This window comes from Phaethon aethereus (assembly GCF_964289735.1).
Source record: "Phaethon aethereus genome assembly, chromosome: 2".
In the NCBI taxonomy this organism is placed as follows: domain Eukaryota; kingdom Metazoa; phylum Chordata; class Aves; order Phaethontiformes; family Phaethontidae; genus Phaethon; species Phaethon aethereus.
Window position 1 is genome coordinate 166,464,018 of NC_138582.1, and position 20,848 is coordinate 166,484,865.

The following is a 20,848-nucleotide window of genomic DNA, read 5'->3' on the forward strand; positions in this document are numbered from 1 at the left end:
ACTTAGATTGTCGAGGAGCTGTCTTTTTAACTTATGGTTTGCACAGTACACAGTGCAGTGGGGCTCAAGGCCATGCCCGATGCTTTTCAGCACACTGATAATATAAGTAAATAATAATAATTGTAACTGTTATATCACTGTTGGCCTTGTCAATGAGAACCATTGTCATTGACCAAGTGCTTCTCATTCACTGGCCAGTAACCATTTCCAATTATTTTGTGTTCTGCGTTGTGTAGCCCTGGTGCAGATTACGGCTGGCATATGCCAGAAGGAAAGAAGGTTTTCACTCCTTCTCCCCTCTACGTTTACAGCACTGTGACAAGTCCAAAACAGAGGCTCTGGAGGATGATGAGATAGAGGAGTTTTACAAGATACTGACAGAGAGGAAGGAAATAGACAAGATCTTCCAAAAGTACTCGGATGCAGAAGGGTTCATGTCTTGCCAGAACCTGGTGAGGTTCCTCTATGAGACGCAGCAAGAAGAAGATGCTGTTGTTGCTGCCCCTGCCTTAATTCAGAGATACGAGCCCAATGAAAGAGGTAGGTTGGAAACCCTGGCTGGTTTGGCTAAAAATTTTGCTTTCTTGATGAACTATGAATTGCTTTACTGCTGCTTTCTTCTGCAGCCATGTGTGTTATTTTCTCCTTGCGGCTCGTTCCAAACCACCAGTCTTCTAGGGGAACATTAGCAGCTCTAGGAGAGGAGGGCACAGGAGAGCCTGGCAAATAATATTCTTCAATTTTGGCTTGGGTACACTGAGCAACTGGAGAGGAGCTGATAAAGAGTTGGCTAGAGGGTGCTGAAATTCCTGAGGGAAAGGCTCTGATGGCTTATTCAAATGTCAAGACCTCATGTGGCTTTGCAAGGTTAAGAATGTAGCAATATTTCTGTTCTCCAGAAGCAGGAATCAGGGCAGTTGTTTTTGAATGTGGGCACCTGAAAAGCCATCGGGTGATGAGATCTCTGAGTAGAGGGCCAAGAAGGTGACAGCTGTTTAGGAGAGCAATCACAGAACTGTCTTTCTGCTCAGAAATTAAGTAAATTGCCATTCTGGAGCACCTTGGAGGACATGTTCAAGAAACGAACACAGGATCATAGGCTGTTTTTGCACTATCCTGGTGTACCTTCAGGAGAGGAACAATGCTTTGCAGATGTCAGACTTAGGGATTAGACTGGGATCTAGCTCAGTCCCTCAAGATGGGAAGATCTTAATTTCTCCCCAAAGTTAGATAATTTTAGCATTTACTCTTTGCAAGTCATGTATTCATTGGATAATCTAGACAGGATTTATCTGGCTATGTTTAGACATCTGACAACTTCCCTGTGTTGGCATGAAGGAAACTTGAAGTGCTCAAATGGAGATTTTTATACTCTGTATCTCTGGAGACAGGTGAGGTAAGTGCTGTCTTTGACATTTTTAAGGTGTTATCAAGGAAAGCAAGTGTCATAAGAAGCCATTCTTGTGAAGGGGTATTAAAAGCATTTTCAGGCAGATGAAGCTGTCATCATCATCTGAACAGCATTAATATCTTTACTATTAGCTGAATGCCTAGGGAGCACATTCTGCCTTTGAGATCCTCTGGAGAGCAGCAGGCATCATGGTGAAGATGATGGCACAGAATGGTGGTGTCAGATTTTCAGTATGGGGTTTCTGTCTATTTATCTGGCAGCCAAAAGGGGTAACGCCATGACCAAAGATGGTTTCTTGATGTACCTACTGTCCGATGATGGGAATATATTCAACTCCTCCCACCGTAAAGTTTACCAGGACATGACTCAACCTCTCAGTCACTACTTGGTGTCATCCTCACATAATACTTATCTTATGGAAGACCAGCTCACAGGTCCAAGCAGCACAGAAGCCTATATCAGGTAATGTATATGTGTGTGTGTATTTTTGTGTGTGTGTGTTTATGTATGTGTGAGAGGTTGACCTCTTTCTTATAGAAGACATAGGGTGCACCTATACTGCTAGATGCAAGAGGACCAAGAAGCAATCTCCCAGCCCAAGACCAGGTAATGTGCGCTGGCCCATGTTCGCATCAGGGTGAGCTGTTTCTCAAACAGATTGGGCAAGGCTCCCCTTTTCATAGAACTTCGACGTGGGTCTCCACTGGGCCCCATGTGGTGTCCACCTGACTGTAAGATGTATAATTAGTACATTTGGGAGTGGTTTAAAATATCTGCAATCATGTGGAGGTTGGATTGCAGCCCTCTAGCATGGTGTTTTCAAAGCATGATGCTGAGGGGGTATGTTGCATTTCCCAGAATATGGCATGAGAGAGTGCAAGGAGCTTACAAGGTGCAAAGATTTCTGGGACAGAGCTGTAGGACTGTGTAAGGACTGGAAGCAGCCAAAATGATGCATACTGTCATGATGTTTACAATCGGTACTGCCTTTTGGGAGTACCCCCTGGTACTATCTTATGGACTATCTAGGCATGGACTATCCCTAGAACCATGCTGGGGTTTATTTTGGAGACACCTAGTTGGAGCGGTCCAAAAAAGGAGGTGGGATGTGAGCTAATGGAGCAGTGTGGGTGATCAGGAAGCTTATGCCTGGTCCCTCTTTAGCAGCTCAGATGCTCCCATGGTGTCCCTGGACAGAACATTAGGTGTTGCCTATTTCTGCCTTTAACAATGACTGCTGTCTGATGTTTCATGGCCGCTAACTTGCACAACCACCTTACATTACTTCTGCTATGACCTGTACTTTTATCAAGTGAGACAGTGTTTCCTTATAAGCAAGCCAGTGACTGCAATTCTGTCTTTGTTTATTACTTATCTGATTCTTGGGGAACAATGGCTGTCTAGAGTCACAAGCTCAAAAGAGTAGAGAGTGAAATCTGGCATAAGTTGCTTTTCAGTAGCTGTTTGAATTGCTCTTACAGTATCTTAAAATTACAGAATTATGTTTTGGTTGAAAAAAAAAATCCCATTATTCTTCTTGCAAAGAGTTAAAGGAGTTGTGTTATCTGAAACATATAGGGAATTACTGTAAAAGAGACAAGATCACCTCCTAGACAGAGAAGTCTGTACAGAGGGAACCTACATTTGAAAGTAAATTAAAATGAAAGTATGGATATGTAGAGGCAGGAATTTCAAGTGGAAATTCAGTCTGTAGACTCAGTTTGGGAAACTGGCCCTCAGCAGCCTCCCCAGCTGTGGTGGAGTTCCCACAGGTCCTTCCCTGACAGCTCTGAGGATTCATCTCTCACGTCTTATCAGGTCTAGCTGAAGAAGTCACATAATCCAGGCTTCATGACTTGGCTTCTAAGGCTGACTGTCTTACTATCTTTCTTCCAGTGCAGCCACTCTTGATTTTCTCTTCTCTTTACCATCTTTAGGAAAAGACTTGGGGCACAGTCATGAGTGTCTTTTCTTATCTGGCACTCACTATGTCTTCTTCTATGGATAATTCTTACCTTGGACTTTCACTACCTCCTTTCTCAGATCCCACTGTGCTTTCCTTGCTCAACCTTGAGCTCTCTCTGCTGACCCTGAACTCTCATGATCCCATCCTTTCTCCATCTGCTTTCCTGTTTTTCCAAGCTCCTCTTTTCTCCCTTGCTCCCTAAACTTCCCATCAGCCTTGCCAGGCAATACCTGTGCCTGATGCACCCTCATTTTGAGATGGAGCAGAAGGTTTAGAACCCAACCAGGTCCCTTCTTTGTTTCCAGAGCCCTCACCAAAGGCTGCCGCTGTGTGGAACTGGATTGCTGGGATGGCCCCAACTCGGAGCCCGTCATTTATCATGGCTACACTCTCACCTCCAAGATCCTCTTCAGTGATGTCATTAAGGCCATCAAGAACTATGCTTTCAAAGTAAGGACAAGGGACCCTCTAAGATTTCTCATATTGCACAATCCAAGATGGATAGCAGGTCTCTGCCCTCCGAGCAGAAAGCATAAACAATGAAGACTTCACCTTACCATTTGTCGTGGGTACAAGATGTGCCCTTCTGTCTGGGCACCCATGTTCTGCTTTCTGCAGAGATCCATTCCTGGAAGTTGCTGGACAGGCAGGGCACTGTCTGAGATGAGTTTGAATCTATACCAGCACAGCTGCATCCTGGACCCCACTGCAATGAAAATAATGCCCGATATCTTGAGCATGCATGGTGGGAAACTCAAACAGGGTTATTCAGCCTGGAGAAGAGACGGCTCTGGGAAGACCTTATTGCAGCCTTCTAGTACTTAAAGGGGGGTTATAAGAAAGATGGGGACAGACTTTTCAGCAGGGCCTGTTGCAATAGGAGAAGGGGTAATGGTTTTAAACTAAAAGAGGGTAGATTTAGACTAGATAGAAGGAAGAACTGTTTCACAATGAAGGTGGTGAAACACTGGAAGAGGTTGCCCAGAGAGGTCGTAGATGCCCCATCCCTGGAAACATTCCAGGTCAGGTTGGACGAGGCTCTGAGCAACCTGATCTAGTTGAAGATGTCCCTGCTCACTGCAGGGGGGTTGGACTAGATGGCCTTTAAAGGTCCCTTCCAACCCAAAGTATTCTATGATTTGTGTGGCTTTGATGTCTTAGGGTCTGATCCTAGTTTAGAGGAACCCATGTGTATGTGTTTTGGAGGAACTGATGTGAAGGACTGCTTTTACTCTGCTTTAAAAGGAATGTGCAGGTCTGGCGTCTTGTATGGCAGTGCTGGGCCAGTAGCCTTTAAAAAACCTTGGTTCTGTCCAGACTCCCTGGGCTTTCTGCTATTTTCCTTAAGTGCACTTGAGAGCTGGTATCAAGTTTCCTTTGGGGCTATAAAGCAGTGACAATCACAATGCCTTCAGCACACAAAATGACTAGGGGGACACACAGGGAACCAGATCAGGCCTATGCACGAATGGAGGAAGGATTCATGCCACCTAAGCATTTGAGCAGACCCAGTGATTTCAAAGCCTCTCTTCCCAGTAATTCCTCTGAGGTAGGAAGGCGCTATTGACCCACAGTGCAAATGGAGAGTGGAGGCACAGGGAGTCTCATCAAAGTGCCCCAGCAAGTCTGCGGGAGGCATCCTGAGCCAGCCTGGTGCCCTGTCCATTGAGTCATCATCTCCGGAAGGCATCAGCAGAGATCTGAGTAGCTACTGCACAGTTAAATTTGTCCATTTTTAACAAGTGCTCATTTTAGCAGAATACTAGACCCTACTGTTGACACACTCATTTCCAGAGAAAACAGCACTGCAGTTTATATCAGTTGCTATAGACTAGTGAAATTGCAGAGGTCACTGATGATGTATGTTGCTGTCTTGTTCTAGACCTCGCCTTACCCTGTCATCATCTCCCTGGAGAACCACTGCAGTGTCGACCAGCAGAAGGTCATGGCTCAGCACATGACGACAATCCTGCAGGACATGCTCTTGGTTGCCCCAGTTGATGGAAACAAATCCCAGTTTCCCTCCCCAGAGGTGAGCAAGGCCACTCTAGCACTTTCTGCCTTCTGAGGGTGGGACAAGACTTCTTCTGTCTTCTTGTTGGGTGCCAAGTAGTGGACAATATGCCTGAGGGCTGGTGGGAATTGCACTTGCTGAGCAACAGATACCGTCTGTGGGCACTGGTGGAATAAGAAATAGGATTATCTAGGAGTAGCCGTTGTACATGAAGCACACAATGCCCTGTTGCTCCTTGTTTGTTCTTTAAAGTCCTAGAGGAGACATCCCTGCAGGACTGAGGACATTCCTGGTCTGTTTACCAAGGCCAGGGAATGTCCTTCATCCCATGAGGATGTTGCTTTTCTGGCTTGTCCCAGAGGAGCTGAATCTTGTCTGTCTTGTGTCTGCTACCCGCACCCGAAAGATGAATATGACCTTCTTCAGGCTAATCCTCTGAAGCACTCTTAGGTTGCTGCACACGCAGGGAAGATTAGCACCACAAGGAGTGACTACAAGGTGTCTCTGTGTTTTTAATCCAGCAAGACTGGACACTGCCTGATTTCATGGTGGGTGAGATGTTCTGCTGTGTGCTGAGGGTTGTAGCATATGCTCCCCTCCTGGTTTAATGCCTTGGGTGTTCTACTGTGGAGATCCAGACTGCTGATTAGGAAGCAATGAGGGCTGGAAGAATATCTGTGATTGCTTACTCCTCAAAACTCAAGGGGAAAACCAGGACAGGTAGCCTAAAACTGTATCAAGCACAAAGTGTCCTCCCACTGAGAATGGCCTGGTGGGGGGATGGAGATGTCCATGGATGACAAGGGGAGGCCTGAGGCTGTATGGAGATGCCCCTTTGATTCCCGTGAATCGGGGCAGCTGTGGAGCTGGGAGCTGAGCTTGGACCTTGCAGGGGGAAGGAGATATATAGCCCTCAACAGTGGACTGACACTACATAATCATTAGTTGACAATTAGAAAAAATTGGAAATGGAATCTTAATATGAAAAAAAAAAGTTTCCAAAACAGAAGCCAAAATGAAACATTCATCTGTTTCCCCCTTTTGGTTTGTTTTTTCTTTCTTTGTTTTCTCTAAGCACTTTGCAGAAACACACTTTTGTGTGGATAGCTGCAGTTCCCTTTAAATTGCATTTCTTTGCTAAAGAAATAATTTGCCCAAAGTTGGATGAGCATGCCTAGCCAAAGCTGGAAGGAGTTTGTGGGTGGGATAAAGCTGGCAGTCAGCAGGGGAGAAAGGAGAGGAAAATGATCCACCCAAAATATCTTCTATATTTGTTCTCCCTCTCCCTTTTCTTCTTTCCCCTTTCTGACTTTTCCCTTTTGTTTGGGAGTGTTGTGCCTCACTTGATACAATGCCTAGCACAGAGCGAAGCCGATCTGGGTTGGTCCCTAGGCACCAGTGCAATAAATTAGGATGAATCATAATTTTTAATGCTGCTGCTTCAGCAGGACCTTTGCACTGGGGCAGACAAGGTGCTTCCATTGAAGAAGTCACTTTCCCAGGGTGGGGATACACCCAGCATGGAGACAGGACTCTGCAGGCTGTTACTGAGTTAGAAAAATCAAAGTCTTCAGTGTCACCTGGCTTGCTACCTATACTTGGTGCAGGATCAGGAAAGCTGCTGATGGCTTTTCAAAACACTGCTGTGTGACCAGGGGAACGATATGAAGAAAGGAACAATGCCAGGGAAAGTAATGTGTGATGTGTGTGTAAGGGAATGACCCCAGCTTCCCAAAGATGTTTTTCCCATTCCTGTGCTCATCTAACCTCCTGCTCTGATTGCCCAGATGGACACGTGGCCACAGCTGGAACTAAAGGGCCCATATCTACCTTAGTGAATGGATTTGGGCTGGTATGCTCCATTGGAGGGGCTGATCCATTTAGCTCAAAGGGAGAAAAATTGCCAATGTAGCAAAACCTATCCTTTTCCCTCTTGTACTTTTTCTCCGCTTTCCTGCTGTGTGAAATAGGAGAGTGCAAAGGGCTGAACTGCTGAATTTTTTTGGTGGAAAATACATTGAAGGTGAAACATTAAGAAAAAAAAAAATCCAAACCAGAAGCCTCTTCGGTTTTCCACTTCCTTGTGAAGCTGACATGAGGAAGCCTGGAACAACGTACTATTTTTCATATTAGAAAAAGGGTGGGACCTGTAACTGGGAAGAGGATTGAAAGACTATAAATAAAAACAGGTGAAGAATTGCTGCGGATTGTGTTAGCAGGGCAGTGTCAGTAATTAAAGGAAGATCAACACAGTTTGGATTCACGCTAACGCTAACGATTCACAACACAGCCCAGGGCAGGCATCTGATTTATCAGGCTCCATTCAGGAGCAGTGTTGAACTACAGAGAGCATCTAAATACCTCCCTCGAGCTGCTGTCTTTAGGTCCCCATAGTAGATTAAAGGTCTATAGGATGAAAGGCCAAGAGCCACAAAAAAGCTCCAGGCAGTTCCAGTGTTGTAGGGAAGAGCGGCTGCAATCTCTGCTGCTGGTTGCTTGTTGTAGGCCCTTCTGCCCCATCCCTGATCTGCACAGGGATCTGCCAGGGCCCCTTCCCCTTCTCCCTTCATCCCAGCTAGAAATGATTCAAAAACCCAGCCCTGGAAAGAGACTAAAACAGCTGCCAACAGTGCATGCAACTATTCAGTGTATCAGGCATATCTGAAACCCCTCCAGATCTTTGTTACTGGACACCTGTGTTTACGACAGTGGCTTTGGGTTTAAGAGACCTGTCTTGGTAGGTGACCCTTAGGACCATGAGCCCCCCAGCTGGGAGCGGCAGTGCAGTGGCAGGGGCCTCTCCCATCCCACACCTCCAGTGTCCCACCAGCTGGCCCATCAGTCACATACACTGCTGTGTCCAGTCCCCCCATTTGACATCACTTTGAGCTATGAAGCTCAGGAACCATTTCCAGTATGGCAGTGGCAACGCAGGGCTCAGCACAACTGATCTGAGCAGCAGGGTGACTGACATGCTTGGACCTGTGCTCACGGCAAGGCAGTAAACACCTCCGGATTCATCTCAGCTAAGTCTAGACTAGGTTCAGTCACAGGTCGCTAAGTCAGCAGTGGACCGTGGGAGCCATCTGCCCGGGAAGGGTTATTTTTGCTTCATACACTCAGCATGAATGTGGCTGCCTTATGCCTAACTCTACATCCATGCCTTTCTCCAAGGTTCGCCCAGCTTGTGTCAGCCTTGTCTGCAGTGCATCTTCTTGGCTGAAGTTCTTGAGCTGTTTCTCTCAATTCTCTCAAAACTTCCTTTGATAATGTGTTTCTTCCCCTTTTCTGGAGACTCTCTTAATCCTCTGATGCCTCTCATTGTTAAACCCTGCAACAAACACTCCAATTTACAACTAGGCTGAACGACATACACAGATGGAGATGTGATATCAATTAGTGCATCTGGTCTGCACATCTCCTTATGAATGTGAACATGTTAATCCTCACAGCTCCTCAGAAGTCTGGGGAGATGGATGTCTTCATCATGACAGTGGGATATAAGGTGGCAGTGCTCAGACCCTGTATATCGATGAACGTGAGCACTTCACTTTGGGCTCCTTTTGAGAACTAGTTAATACAACCAGGGGAGCTGGAGGTGTGGCCCATGTCCTTGTAAGTGTTTGTCTAAATAGTCAAGAAGTATCACACCCTGGGAGTGTTCAGTTCTCTTTGTTGACTCTAAAGGAGGTGTTGAAGGCACAGAAAGTTTGATGTGGTGGATCACTTTACAAATCTTTCAATCTCACTGATGAAAACTGGAAATCAGACCTTGTCATGGCTTTCAGGTTGCTAGTAGGGGCAAGAAACTTTCAGATAGGATAAACAAGGATATACATGGTGTTGTGTTGGCAAATTCTGAGATTGCGTTTTTCTGGAATAACTAGCACCCTCCAAAGCCGGGATTACTGAACACATCCATGTGGCAGCAAATCTCCCACTGAATTCACTGGAAGCTGCAGGATCTAGGTGTGCTTGTGGGCTGAATTAACGGATTTTGTAGCATAATCTGATCTCTTGGAGATTGCACCCAGGCAGTCACCCTTCTCAGTGCTGCTCCCTGCTGCCAACATTGCTGCTGCCTTGTTTGGGTTCAGAGTCAGCCCTCTCCAGGCTTCAGCCTTCCTCCCATAGTCAGATCTTGCACAAGAGGTACCTCGGTGGTATGGTGGTCTGTGAGCAACCATGCGCTGTTGGTGTGTTCCTTCACCTAAGGTTTTACATGGACTTTGAAAGAGGCTGGAGAGAGTTGATTCAACACAAGAAATGTGCTCCTTGGATTAACTCAGCAGCCAACTGTGTTACGCTGGTTATTATTAGTGTTGTACCATGGTAGCAGTCGCAGGATGGGTTCTTTTCAGAAGAGGAGGTATCTTTGGGAAGGGTCTGAGAACCCTTCCTTAGGCTGTCAGCACCTGAAGGTTTCACCTGCAAGATCCTTTATATACTAAAATCCCATGTCTGCTATGCACGACGCACCTGTCCAGAAATTAATGGACCTCTCTCCCCATTAAAATGTCTAGTGGAGCAGAGGGCTGCAGTGCTTCAGTCCCTGCATGGATCTCACCGTTTCCCAAGTTGTGCTTCTGTTTATAACCATACATTGTAGAGACTGTGGTAGATTAAATAACAGGGCCACACTGAGGGGCAGAAACAGTGCTGCAAATAGGTCCCATGAGCCCTGACCTCTAAGCTTCGAGGCTTGGCTTTGTTTGCTGCACCACATTCAGTTTTGAAAAAAAATAGTATATTTTTATTGCCTCTAATAGGACAAGCGTTCAAGTTGTCTAGTTGAGGGGATGGACAGCTCTGTATCAGAGGGGAATCTGTGGGCTATCTGGAGTTTTCAGACTCATGGCTTGTGGTTTCAGAGACTGGCCAGAGGCAGGGCAAAACCTCAGTGGAAAAAAAAGACTTATTTTTTATTCATATCTGTTCATAATAACCAGTGACTGATGCAACCCTGGCGCTGGTTGCAGCTGAGGAGCTGTTATATCCTTGGTCCTTCAGGGCAAACCAGAATATTTTCTAATCACCAGCTATTTCATCCACTTTTCCTTGTGTAGCAACTGAAAGGGAAGATCCTTGTGAAAGGCAAGAAGCTGAGCAGGCAGGAGGATCTCACCGGAACAAATGGGAACAACAACCTGGAGGCTGAGGATGTCTCCGATGAAGACGAAGCAGCTGAAATTGAAGATGAATCTGTAAAGACTGAGATACAGCAGAAGGGGAAGGTAAGTAAAAGAAGTAACTGAGTCCTGAAAAGGGGCAGACCTGGAGAGGCAGAAAAGCTATAAACTAGACTTTTGCCTATTGCAGAGGGCTCTGAAGGCCTGCATCAGGAAATCCTGTCTTGTTAGCCTATCCCATGACTTATGCTGGGAAACCTCTTTCTACATGGGCTTTGTACCATGCAAAAAAGAAAAAAAAAAAGGCAATTGAAATATTCTTTTAATATGTTCCCAGCTAAGTTAGTTTTCAGTGTGTTTTCAGCTACTCAGCTGGGAATATGGAAGGGTGAATTGTTGAAATCGCTGAAGCTAAGGATCCTGGTTCTTTGCTCAGTTTAATGATCTCTGTCCGAAGCACAAAGAGAGATCTTGCAGAGCCAGCCAAGCACGAAGGCTGTCTTTTTTCCTTAAAATGAGGCTGGAGGACCCTGCAGCTGGGACAGGCCTGGAAGTAGCATTTATGGAAGCGGTGGAAGGGCACATGTTCAATCTATCTCTCTCTGATTTCCAGACATCTGTTTGTCATGGGACCACCATGAATTTGTTTGTTACCAGAGGCTGATGCTTTTCTAAGCCACATTTTGGGACATACCTGCACCTTCACTGGCCATGTTTTTCTGAGACAGAGGAAGTGGGGAGGGAAGAGCTATGTATCTTTGGGGAAGGAGTGGTTGGTTACCAAAGCAATTGGGATGACTATTTCTGGGAGGAAAAGGCTGGCCTTTACACCAGTGTTTTGCTCCCTTATGGAGGACACTCATTTTTCCAGACTGCAGGTCATTGTGAAGGCCATATCTGTTACGGACTAGGTTCATAGGTGACATAAATACATTTGGTCCCACTTGATGGCAAAGCTGATTGACATTGCCTCTGGATCTGGTCTGATCTATGCTTCCCCTTGCTGATTTGCTCACTCTTTGAGGGTCTTTCTTTCTCTGAACTGCAGTCAATAATGTGTATAATTTTGAAGTTTGTCATTTTCTTTCCATGCCTCTGATGAGAGCTGGTGGCTCTCACTTCACCCTTGCACCAATGAATGTGGCTGTGGAGTAGGAGGCACTTACAGTATGAGAACTTCCTAGTTCAAGAGAAAAATGCTCAAGCTCTGGGGAGGCCAAAACACGCTTCCCATCCCCTTATTTTCAGGTTTGCATGCTTGGCACCAGGACAGTATGGAAAACTCATTGCTAAGACTCAGTTGTAAAGTTTAGCAACTGGAGGCAGCCATTGATGTTGAATGTGTAATAAGTGATCATGCAGAAGGCAGCAGAAAGGGTATCCCACCAATGAAGAGAGAATCCATCTGAAGAACATCATGCAACAACGGTGCTGGCCCAGCAAAGCATCCGTTGTGTGAAATCCTCTCTTAGCTCACCAATACAGGCTGATTGGGTTGTTCCTGTGTTTGTAGCCCTAATCACCTGTGAGTTGTGATAGCCAAGCTGAAATACTCATTCACATAATAACATGCAAATAAATGCAGAAGGAGGGATGGTCCAGATGAAATGAAATATTCTTGGTAGTAACATTTGGGAAGTCAGTGATATCATTGGACAGGCCAGGATGTGCCTGAGAGGACAGTGATGATCTGGGAGGAGGGATAAGCAGTCTCCATGCAGGGCAAGGGACGTGGCAAGGGCAGCCTACCCCTTTTCTATTCTCACTGCATAGGGGTGCCACTGAGTGTTGATAGTGTGCATCCTTTTCATGTGAAGATGGTGGAGAAGAGAAGCCCCAGGGGTCCTAGACAAAATATGATAAATACTTTTGAGTATGACTGCAGAAACACCCCACAAACCTCTTCCTCTCCTGCTTTTAGAGTGACACCTTGAAGCTGGCCAAGGAGCTGTCAGACACAGTTGTCTACTGCAAGAGCGTCCATTTCAATGGCTTTGAGGACCCCAGCCATCCTCGGGCTTTCTATGAGATGTCATCATTCACAGAGAGCAAAGCTCTGAAACTAGCCCAGGAGTCTGGTATGTATGTTCTGCCCTGGCAAAAGGCCATCATCTGTCCCAGTTCCCCGTAAAGGGACAGCTAGCGGTGGTTAAGCATGAGGAAAAGGCATCCTGAAAGACATGGGTTATGATCTCTTTGGCCATGCATGTCACTAAGAGACAGTGGGAATAACTTAATATCATAGAGGCTGTTACCAAGACGGGCATTTCATACAGGTAGTTTACATTCAGCCACACCCACTAGGCAGGGGAGCATTATATAGAGCAGCATCAAGAAGAGCTAAAAGTAGCCCCCATCACTGAAACGGCCATTTTGTTTTATTTTGTAGGAACCAGTTTTATTCATCACAACATCAGGCACCTGAGCCGGATCTACCCTGCAGGCTGGAGGACAGATTCTTCCAACTACAACCCCATCGACTTGTGGAACGTAGGCTGCCAGATCGGTGGGTGCAACTGGGAGGTCAGAGAGGGTCAGACTGCCTGGGTCGCCCATGACCTGACTATGGAGGGGCTTCAACTGAGGTAGATGTGTGATCTCAAGCCATTTGCAGCAGAGAGGCTCAGTGGTCACTGGGAGAGATCAGCTTTTCAGCCAATGCTCAATGACTTCTCATAGACCATTTTCTGGCCCACCTCAAAACCGTTAGGAGAGCCTTTCCTGCACATTAATGTGTACATCCCTGCCATTTCACTGGAAGCAGAGTTATTGCCATTTAACAAAGGAGGAGGGAACCAGGAGTTACAGTCACTTACTGAAAAGTGTGCTGAAATCTCTGGTAGAGATGTAAATCAAACTCAGCTCTCTTGAGCCCTACAGCAAGGCCATAACCATAAGGGCCAAGCTGTGGCCTGAGCTGTTCCCTGCAATCACAGCAGCACATCATGCTTACTCCCAGGGCATTAAGGCCCCTGATGTCTCAGAGATTTGATGAAAACAAGGGTCCCAGAGCCTGATAAGTGAATTATATTGTAGCTCTCGTCCAGGACACCTGGTGCACCGGTAAGCGGGCAGATGACATGCTTGGGTCTCTTGGTGATACTGGATGTTGGAGATGTCCCAGTTGTGTCTGTGTGGCCCAGCCAGGCAAGAGAACCTGCAGATGCAGGGCTCCCTGGCCCCCAGCCATGTGGACCTGCATGGGCTGGATGTGCCTGGCAGCATAGGAACTTGCCGAGTGCTGCAGCCCCCATGAGGGGCACAAGTACCACCCATCGGCCTGTTTCCCTAGCACTGAGTCTGGCCTCGCGAGAGTCGCTGGGAGGCAACATCAGGTCTTTTTGGGTTCACTAAAGCCAGAGCTACATGCCTTATCTGACCTGAATTCAGTTTGGGTGCCCAAAATAAGTTTTTTTCAGAAGCCCTGAGTACTTGCAACTCCCAGTAAAACCAGTATACTGCAGTTATTAAAGTCTTGCTTGCAGGTGGAAAAAAAGGGGAGTGCCTTAAAATGCTTTTGGCCATCAAGTATTACAGGTTATGTAAGACCCAGGACCAGGATAAGTTGCAGTCTGTCCTAGAGGTGTCTTAGAAGTTTCTAAAGAGGTTAGCATCACCCTTGAGAAATCGAGGGAGTACTGAGGAGGTGCTGGGATCCATGTGCCACTCCCTTTGTGGTATTAGTGAGACTGTTCACTGAGACTGCTTCCAGGTTTGACATCAATGCTTTTGAAAAGACAGTGGCAAATTGGAAAGAATACAAGAAATCTACCTGGTGTTAGGACACCAGTGAGGCTTGATCTATTTTGGGCAGGGGACAATAAAGAGATGATTTGATCACAGCTTCCGTACGACTGCATGAGGAGTTCAGACAGCAAGGAGCTCTCTAGTCTAACCAGCAAGGGCATCAATGGCCCTCAGGATGGCAAATGGAAATAGGCATATCTGGGCTGGAAAGGAGGTTTTTTTAATGAGGCTAAGTAGCCAGAAAAACAATCTGAGAAGGATTTGCTGGCTTCACTGCAGGAGATAACTCCTTCAGCATAGAAACGAATAGGTTCTTCTGAAAGATGCAGTTGCCCAACCAGGTGACAAAATTCAATGCAGGACACTTTTTGACCCTGTGGCAGGCAGGAGGACAACTGAGATGGCTGTAATGGCTCCTCCTGTCTCTAACATCTACGAATGTAAGAAATCCTGTGGGGTAGTAGGCTGCGAGGGTCAGAGTTTATCGGTGCTCTTCGAAGCATGGAAAAGCCAATGTTTATGTCCATGAAGTGCAATTTCCTGTGAACAGAATTAGTATAAAAAGACTCCCATTGATTTATCTGAAAGTGACTGATGTTATTTACTTATGTTGCAGTTGCCCTAAATTTCCAGACAGCAGGCACAGAAATGGATGTCTACCAGGGTCGGTTCCAGGACAATGGGTTCTCTGGGTATGTCTTAAAGCCGGAATTCCTCCGGGATGAGCAAACCAAATTCAATCCAAAATCCATCACAGAAGGAACATGGGGGACAAAGAAGAAACTTCTGCTTAAAGTAAGAATAGAAGTCAGAAAATCTCTCAGTAGCATCCACCTTCGGGGGGGTGTATAGGTTGTACCCTCTCCTTCTCCTCATCCCACCTGGGCAATGTTGTCCTAACCCTACTCATTTCCCACCGCTGGGGTCTCTGCTTCAGTCCTGCATGGGCTCTCATCCTCCAGAGACTTACATGTTTAATGTTCGGTGATAGGAGAGGTTAATGACAATATTCACTGTCGTTACAGAAACATACAGGCAGACATGCAGTCAACAGTCACCACTGTTGTTTCCAAGTATCATTTGATCACTGTGGGGACAGTTAGAAAAGTCACCTGTCCCCTAGACAGCTGGTGGGCTGGAGCAATGTTCCTTAGGTGCTTTGGCTCATGACAGCTTCCTCTGAAGGATGTCACAACACTGTCTCTGAAAGACAGGCTAGTCACAACAGGTCCTGCACTCCTGGAGAAGGAGAGGGAAGTTTGCCAAGGAGACCCCACTCCTGATGATGTCCTGATCTCTTCCTCTGTTTCCTCCACAGATCATCTCTGGTCAGCAGCTGCCCAAGGTGAACAAAAGCAAAAACTCCATTGTTGATCCTAAGGTAACGGTAGAGATCCACGGCATCCAACAGGATAACAACAAGAAGCAAACCAAAGTCATTGAAAACAATGGTAAGGGGATTTCTTCCATGCTGTGCTCTCCTGGGGCAGTAACCCTGTGGTTTCATGTAGCAGAGTGTTCCTCACCAAGACTGCTGCCCTGTGGCCAGACTGGCCCAGGTGCACCCAAGCCTGCCACGCTAAGCAGATACATGAGATGCTGTTGGCCTACTTCAGTGCAGGGACTCTGGTTATAGTCTGCTGGTGGCATGAACTAGCCCCACAGACTGATGTCCCTATGGAGAATTACTTTCAGGGGTTCTTTCCTCTCTTCTCTCTCTGAGATGTTTGGAGACAGAAATTCCCTGCAAAACATCAGCCATATGAGTTGTTTCGAGACTGGCTGCCAAATTTGCAGAGCTAGAGATTTGGAAATTCTCTTTACCTCCATGCAGCTAGACTTGACCTGGCATGGACAGGTCCCCACCAAGATCTTCCCAGAGAAGGCTTCTTCTGAGGGTGATTTTATCCTGAAAGTGTCACAAACTCACAAGAGATTGAGGTTGCAAGGGACTTTGGAGCTGACTATTCCAGCCCGTGCCCAAAGCAGGACCAACCTCAAAGCTAACTCAAGATGCTCAGATTAATTTTGAATATCTTGAAAGATGGAGGTTTCCTAGACTCTCTGGGCTCTGTCGAGTGGTCTAGTCTTTGACCTCGTGATAAAATAAATCACAGAATTACAGAATCACTAAAGTTGGAAAGAACCTTCAAGATCATCAAGTCCAACCATTAACCCAACACCACTATGCCCCCTAAACCATGTCCTGAAGCGCCATATCCACACGTTTTTTAAATGCTTCCAGAGATGGTGACTCCACCACCTCCCTGGGCCGCCTGTTCCAATGCTTGACCACTCTCTCAGTGAAGAAATTTTTCCTAATATCTAATCTAATCCTCCCCTGGCGCAACTTGAGGCCATTTCCTCTCACTCTATCACTAGTTAGTTGGGAGAAGAGACCAACACCCACCTCACCACAACCCCCTTTCAGGTAGTTGTAGAGAGCGATGAGGTCTCCCCTCAGCCTCCTCTTCTCCAGACTGAACAACCCCAGTTCCCCCAGCCGCTCTTTGTAAGACTTGTTCTCCAGACCCCTCACCAGCTTCGTTGCCCTTCTCTGGACATGCTCCAGCACCTCAACGTCCTTCTTGTAGTGAAGGGCCCAAAACTGAACACAGGATTTGAGGTGCGGCCTCACCAGTGCCAAGTACAGGGGCACGATCACTTCCCTAATCCTGCTGGCCACACTATTGCTGGTACAGGCCAGGACGCTGTTGTCACGGTCTGAATACTGTGGCCTTCAGAGTTTGCAGAGGGCAAGTTCAGCTGTCTCTCCTGTGAGAGTAACGTGGCAGTAGGAGCCTGAGAAATCAGTCCTCACCCTCCCACTGACAAACACAGAGGTACACACACACTACTTTTCTGCCTGGAGTAAGAGCCAAAGGCTAGAAAGCCAATACATTTTTTCCTCCCTGTTAACAATGTTTCCCTTTTCCTCTTTCCTGTTTGAAAAAATCTGGCCCGGCTCCTAAAGCCACGGCCGTTTCCGTCACCTACAATGATTTTTATAATGTCTCAAGTGAAAGCTGTGTAGGGAACCTTTCAGACCTGCCAGGCCTGTTCCTCGGGGCTGCTCAGCACACCCAGCCCCACGGCCAGCCCTTGGCTGGGCAGAGGGACGCTGGAGGGATGCTGGAGGGAGTGTTGCCCAGTGGAAAATGAATCAAACCATGAAAACATCAATGTTGGAAAGGGGCAGCTGCAGAGAAGGGGTTGCATATCATGGGCTGAGGTTTCAGATATGTGACCATGCTTTGGCAGCTCACCCAGTTTGATGCTGGTGGGATTGAAGTGGGGGCTGTGGGCACAGATCAGGTCCCAGTGGTGCAGCCAAGGACCTTGAGAGGCTGTGGGAACCTGCTGCCTCAGCAGCTCCGAGTGTCTTACTGAGGCTCTGAGATGGGTAGAAAATCCCGCCCAGATGTCAGTACAGTGAAACCTACTGTCCTAGGGCCCATGACTTTCCCTCATCTTTCATGATTTCTGCTTCCATGAGAACAGCAACATGGTTTTCTTTCCCTAAGGATGAAGGGGGTCAGGAGCAGATGTGTGTTATCTGAACAATTGAGTTGATTTAATCCTATGAAAGTCCAACACCAGCACAGGTATTTTGCTATGGCACTGTCCACAGCCCCATCTCAGCACCTTCAGGGACAGCTGAAAGATCCCTGCCTCCTGCCGAGCCGTCCACAAACCGTCCGTGACCAGCTGGCTCGAGCTGACATTTTGCAGTCCTTGGGCTTCTGCTCTGCACAGGCCAGGCCGATGGCAGCAGGGTTTCAAACAGGATGACCTCTCCTCCTGTTTGGTTCTGGGGAGTGCTTTATTGGAACTGCAGAGAGCACCTGCCGTGACCTGCGTAGAGAGCACTGAGCTTGCTCTTCATCTCTCATCTGATGTGGCGGTGCTCAGTTTTGTTGCAGTGAGTCCGGATCACAGGATTCTTACCCATAACAGAAGTGGGGTTAATCTGGCTGTCTCAGACACTGCCCTTATACAGGGAGACATAAAACATTTTGCCCACCGATTTGATGATGCTTTTTGTAATCAGACACTCCTTATTAATCTTTCTTGCAGACAGGGAAACTGAGGCACAGGGAGTGGTGACAGATAGGTCAAGGTACCTTGAGCACTCAGTGAGACTTAAAGCCGCAGAAGGCTGTCACAACACAAAGGCACAGCTCTTCTCTCTCTCTCTGCTCCCCCTTGGTTTAGAACTGTAAAAATCTGCAGCTGGTCCAATGGCAACCAAAGATATCCACATATCAGCCAGCGAGAGGCTGTGGAGCAGAGCTGAGTTCACGCCCCTCCTGCCTCTCGCTGCCTTCTGGGAGCATGGTGCTGAGGTCTGCAGTGAGCAGCCGAAGCTGAAGGATTTAATACCAGGTAGCAAATTGGTGTCAGTGCTGGGAACAATGATCTTGGCACCCCCGGAGGCCTTTGTCCTGGGTCAGATTAGACTGGCAGTCAGGCAAAGTCTCCATCTATTTGCAAGCATTTCTGACTGCCATCCTTATCTGCCAACATCTCTGACTGCCATCCTTGTTTGTGAGCAGCTCTGATCTCCATCCTTGTCTGTGTTGCTCAGGCTTTAACCCAAAGTGGGACGAAGAGTTTACATTTGACATAGAGATCCCTGCACTTGCCCTGGTCCGGTTTGTGGTGGAAGACTTTGATATGTCGACCAAGAATGACTTCATTGGGCAGTACACCCTTCCCTTCACTAGCCTGAAGCAAGGTAAGGTCCTGCTCCCTGTTCCTCACACTCACTGAGCCTTCTGGGAAGCTCCAGCATCCTGGATGAGTGGTCCAGACCCCTTACACCTCTTTCTGGGGTATGGACAAGATGATAAATGGTCTATTAAGCAGCTGTTAACAGTTTCTGAGGAAGGGATCCCCTTGTCACCAGTGGCCTCGGGCACGTAACGTTACCAGTGCTCAAAGTCATGCCTCTCAGACCTACCTGTTCTGTGGGGTACTGGGAGCAAAATGCTCTCAGAAGCAGGGAGGTGTTTTTTCAGGGTCTTGGCAAATGTTAGGAAATATTTTTCCAGCTGGACTAAAGGCCACTTTCCATCTGTGTCTCTGCTTCCAGGTTACCGCCACATCCATCTTCTGACCAAGAATGGAGACCCATATTCCTCCTCCACCCTCTTTGTGTACATCAATATCCAGGACTGCGATTAGCAGCTCAGCTCTTTCAGGGCACAGCGAACCTCGTTAGAGACCTAGAAGGAATTCAGCATGAGAAGTCTGCTAATATCAGGGTCCCCTCAAATCCCCAGTGCCTTCTCTTGGAGCAGCACACAGTGTTCCATGGGACCCCTGATGTGAAATAACCATCAGCCCTTCTCCATTCTGCGTGCTGGAAACATCCCAATGCTGCTGTTGACATTAATCCTTTTGTACCTGTTCGACCAATCCATCTAGGTTTTTAGTTCACTTTATTTAGTGTGATTTTTTAATTCTGCTTTTAGCGAGAGGATAGGGACTCCTTTTTAGCAAAGTACAGCTCTTGGGTTGCGTTCGGTCAGACATCTGGATAAAACACCCAACATCCATGCAAGAAAAAAATCCACCCACCACTGAAATCAGTGGCCGGATGCCAGGTGACTTCTTGCAACTTCAGATGTCAGCTGTCTTTCACCCTACGAAGTCTTAAATGGGGACACAATTCTCTTATCTGTTACAGATTAAAAAAGAAAGCTGCACTACAAAGGCCCATGTTATATAACTTGACTTTCCTTTTGTATTATAATAAAAAATACATGAACACTACTCTGCCTGTGTGCCTGGCTCTCAGCCAGATCGCTTTGCATTCAAAGCCTGGCTCTCCTCCTGTGAAGGAGAAAGAAGCTGCCGAACGGCAGATTTCCCTCTATCCCAAAGTGAAACCCACTCAAAGGGAACCTCAGAGAATGTCTTTTGCTGATGACAGTGGAAATATGCTCAACTGACAGTAGGGCTTTTTTTTGTTTTTTAAAATGCAGTAAAACTTTCTTTGTTTGTGTTTTTATAGAAAAACATCATTTTTGAACACAGAGGAAGTGGCAGTAGAAACCGTTGTAAATGTTAGGCTGGTCCCGATTGCACTGTAGAGGTAACCTAGCACAAACAGACAAGAGTGTTTTGAACAGCAACACAGTATTTATGGCAAAAGGCGATTTTTCTTCAAGTACAAATACAGAGTTAAGGGAATATTGTTGAAATAAAATAATATATATTTTGAAGTGCCAACTATGTTGCTAACGTGTTAGACTATTAAAAGGAAAAAAAATCTGGAAAAGTTCAATTACTTGTCAGTATTTGCCTCTTTGTCGTACTTGAATACAACACACATGAAGTTGGAAATAGACCTGCTTAGTTTCTTAAGCTATCAGACTTCCTGGGGTTCTTCATGACTGGCAGTGGAGAGGACGGACTGCTACCACAGAGGTTAATGTCCTTTTCAACAAATTCCAGTCCACTCAGTCCCCCACCTACTTTGGAGTCCAAAATAGCCTGGATTTAGTGATTCTTTGGCCCAATGCAAAACTGGGTTTCATTTAGTCCTACCTGGAGTTTGTTATGCTGCAGTAATC

General features: G+C 46.7%; 1 protein-coding gene across 1 annotated transcript in view; it reads left to right on the forward strand.

Annotated features, from left to right (window-relative positions):
- PLCD1 (phospholipase C delta 1) overlaps positions 1-19,454 on the forward strand; it is a gene marked incomplete at both ends in the record, with an annotated part of 44,647 nt that extends 25,193 nt beyond the window's left edge. Inside the window, 11 exons of the mRNA XM_082014733.1 lie at positions 312-540; positions 1,672-1,873; positions 3,683-3,827; positions 5,260-5,409; positions 10,458-10,625; positions 12,442-12,598; positions 12,910-13,026; positions 14,884-15,062; positions 15,586-15,718; positions 18,856-19,005; positions 19,363-19,454. Of these exons, the coding sequence (XP_081870859.1) occupies positions 312-540; positions 1,672-1,873; positions 3,683-3,827; positions 5,260-5,409; positions 10,458-10,625; positions 12,442-12,598; positions 12,910-13,026; positions 14,884-15,062; positions 15,586-15,718; positions 18,856-19,005; positions 19,363-19,454 (1,722 nt within the window). The remainder of the gene's footprint in view (positions 1-311; positions 541-1,671; positions 1,874-3,682; positions 3,828-5,259; positions 5,410-10,457; positions 10,626-12,441; positions 12,599-12,909; positions 13,027-14,883; positions 15,063-15,585; positions 15,719-18,855; positions 19,006-19,362) is intronic.
- Positions 19,455-20,848: the final 1,394 nt, after the last annotated feature.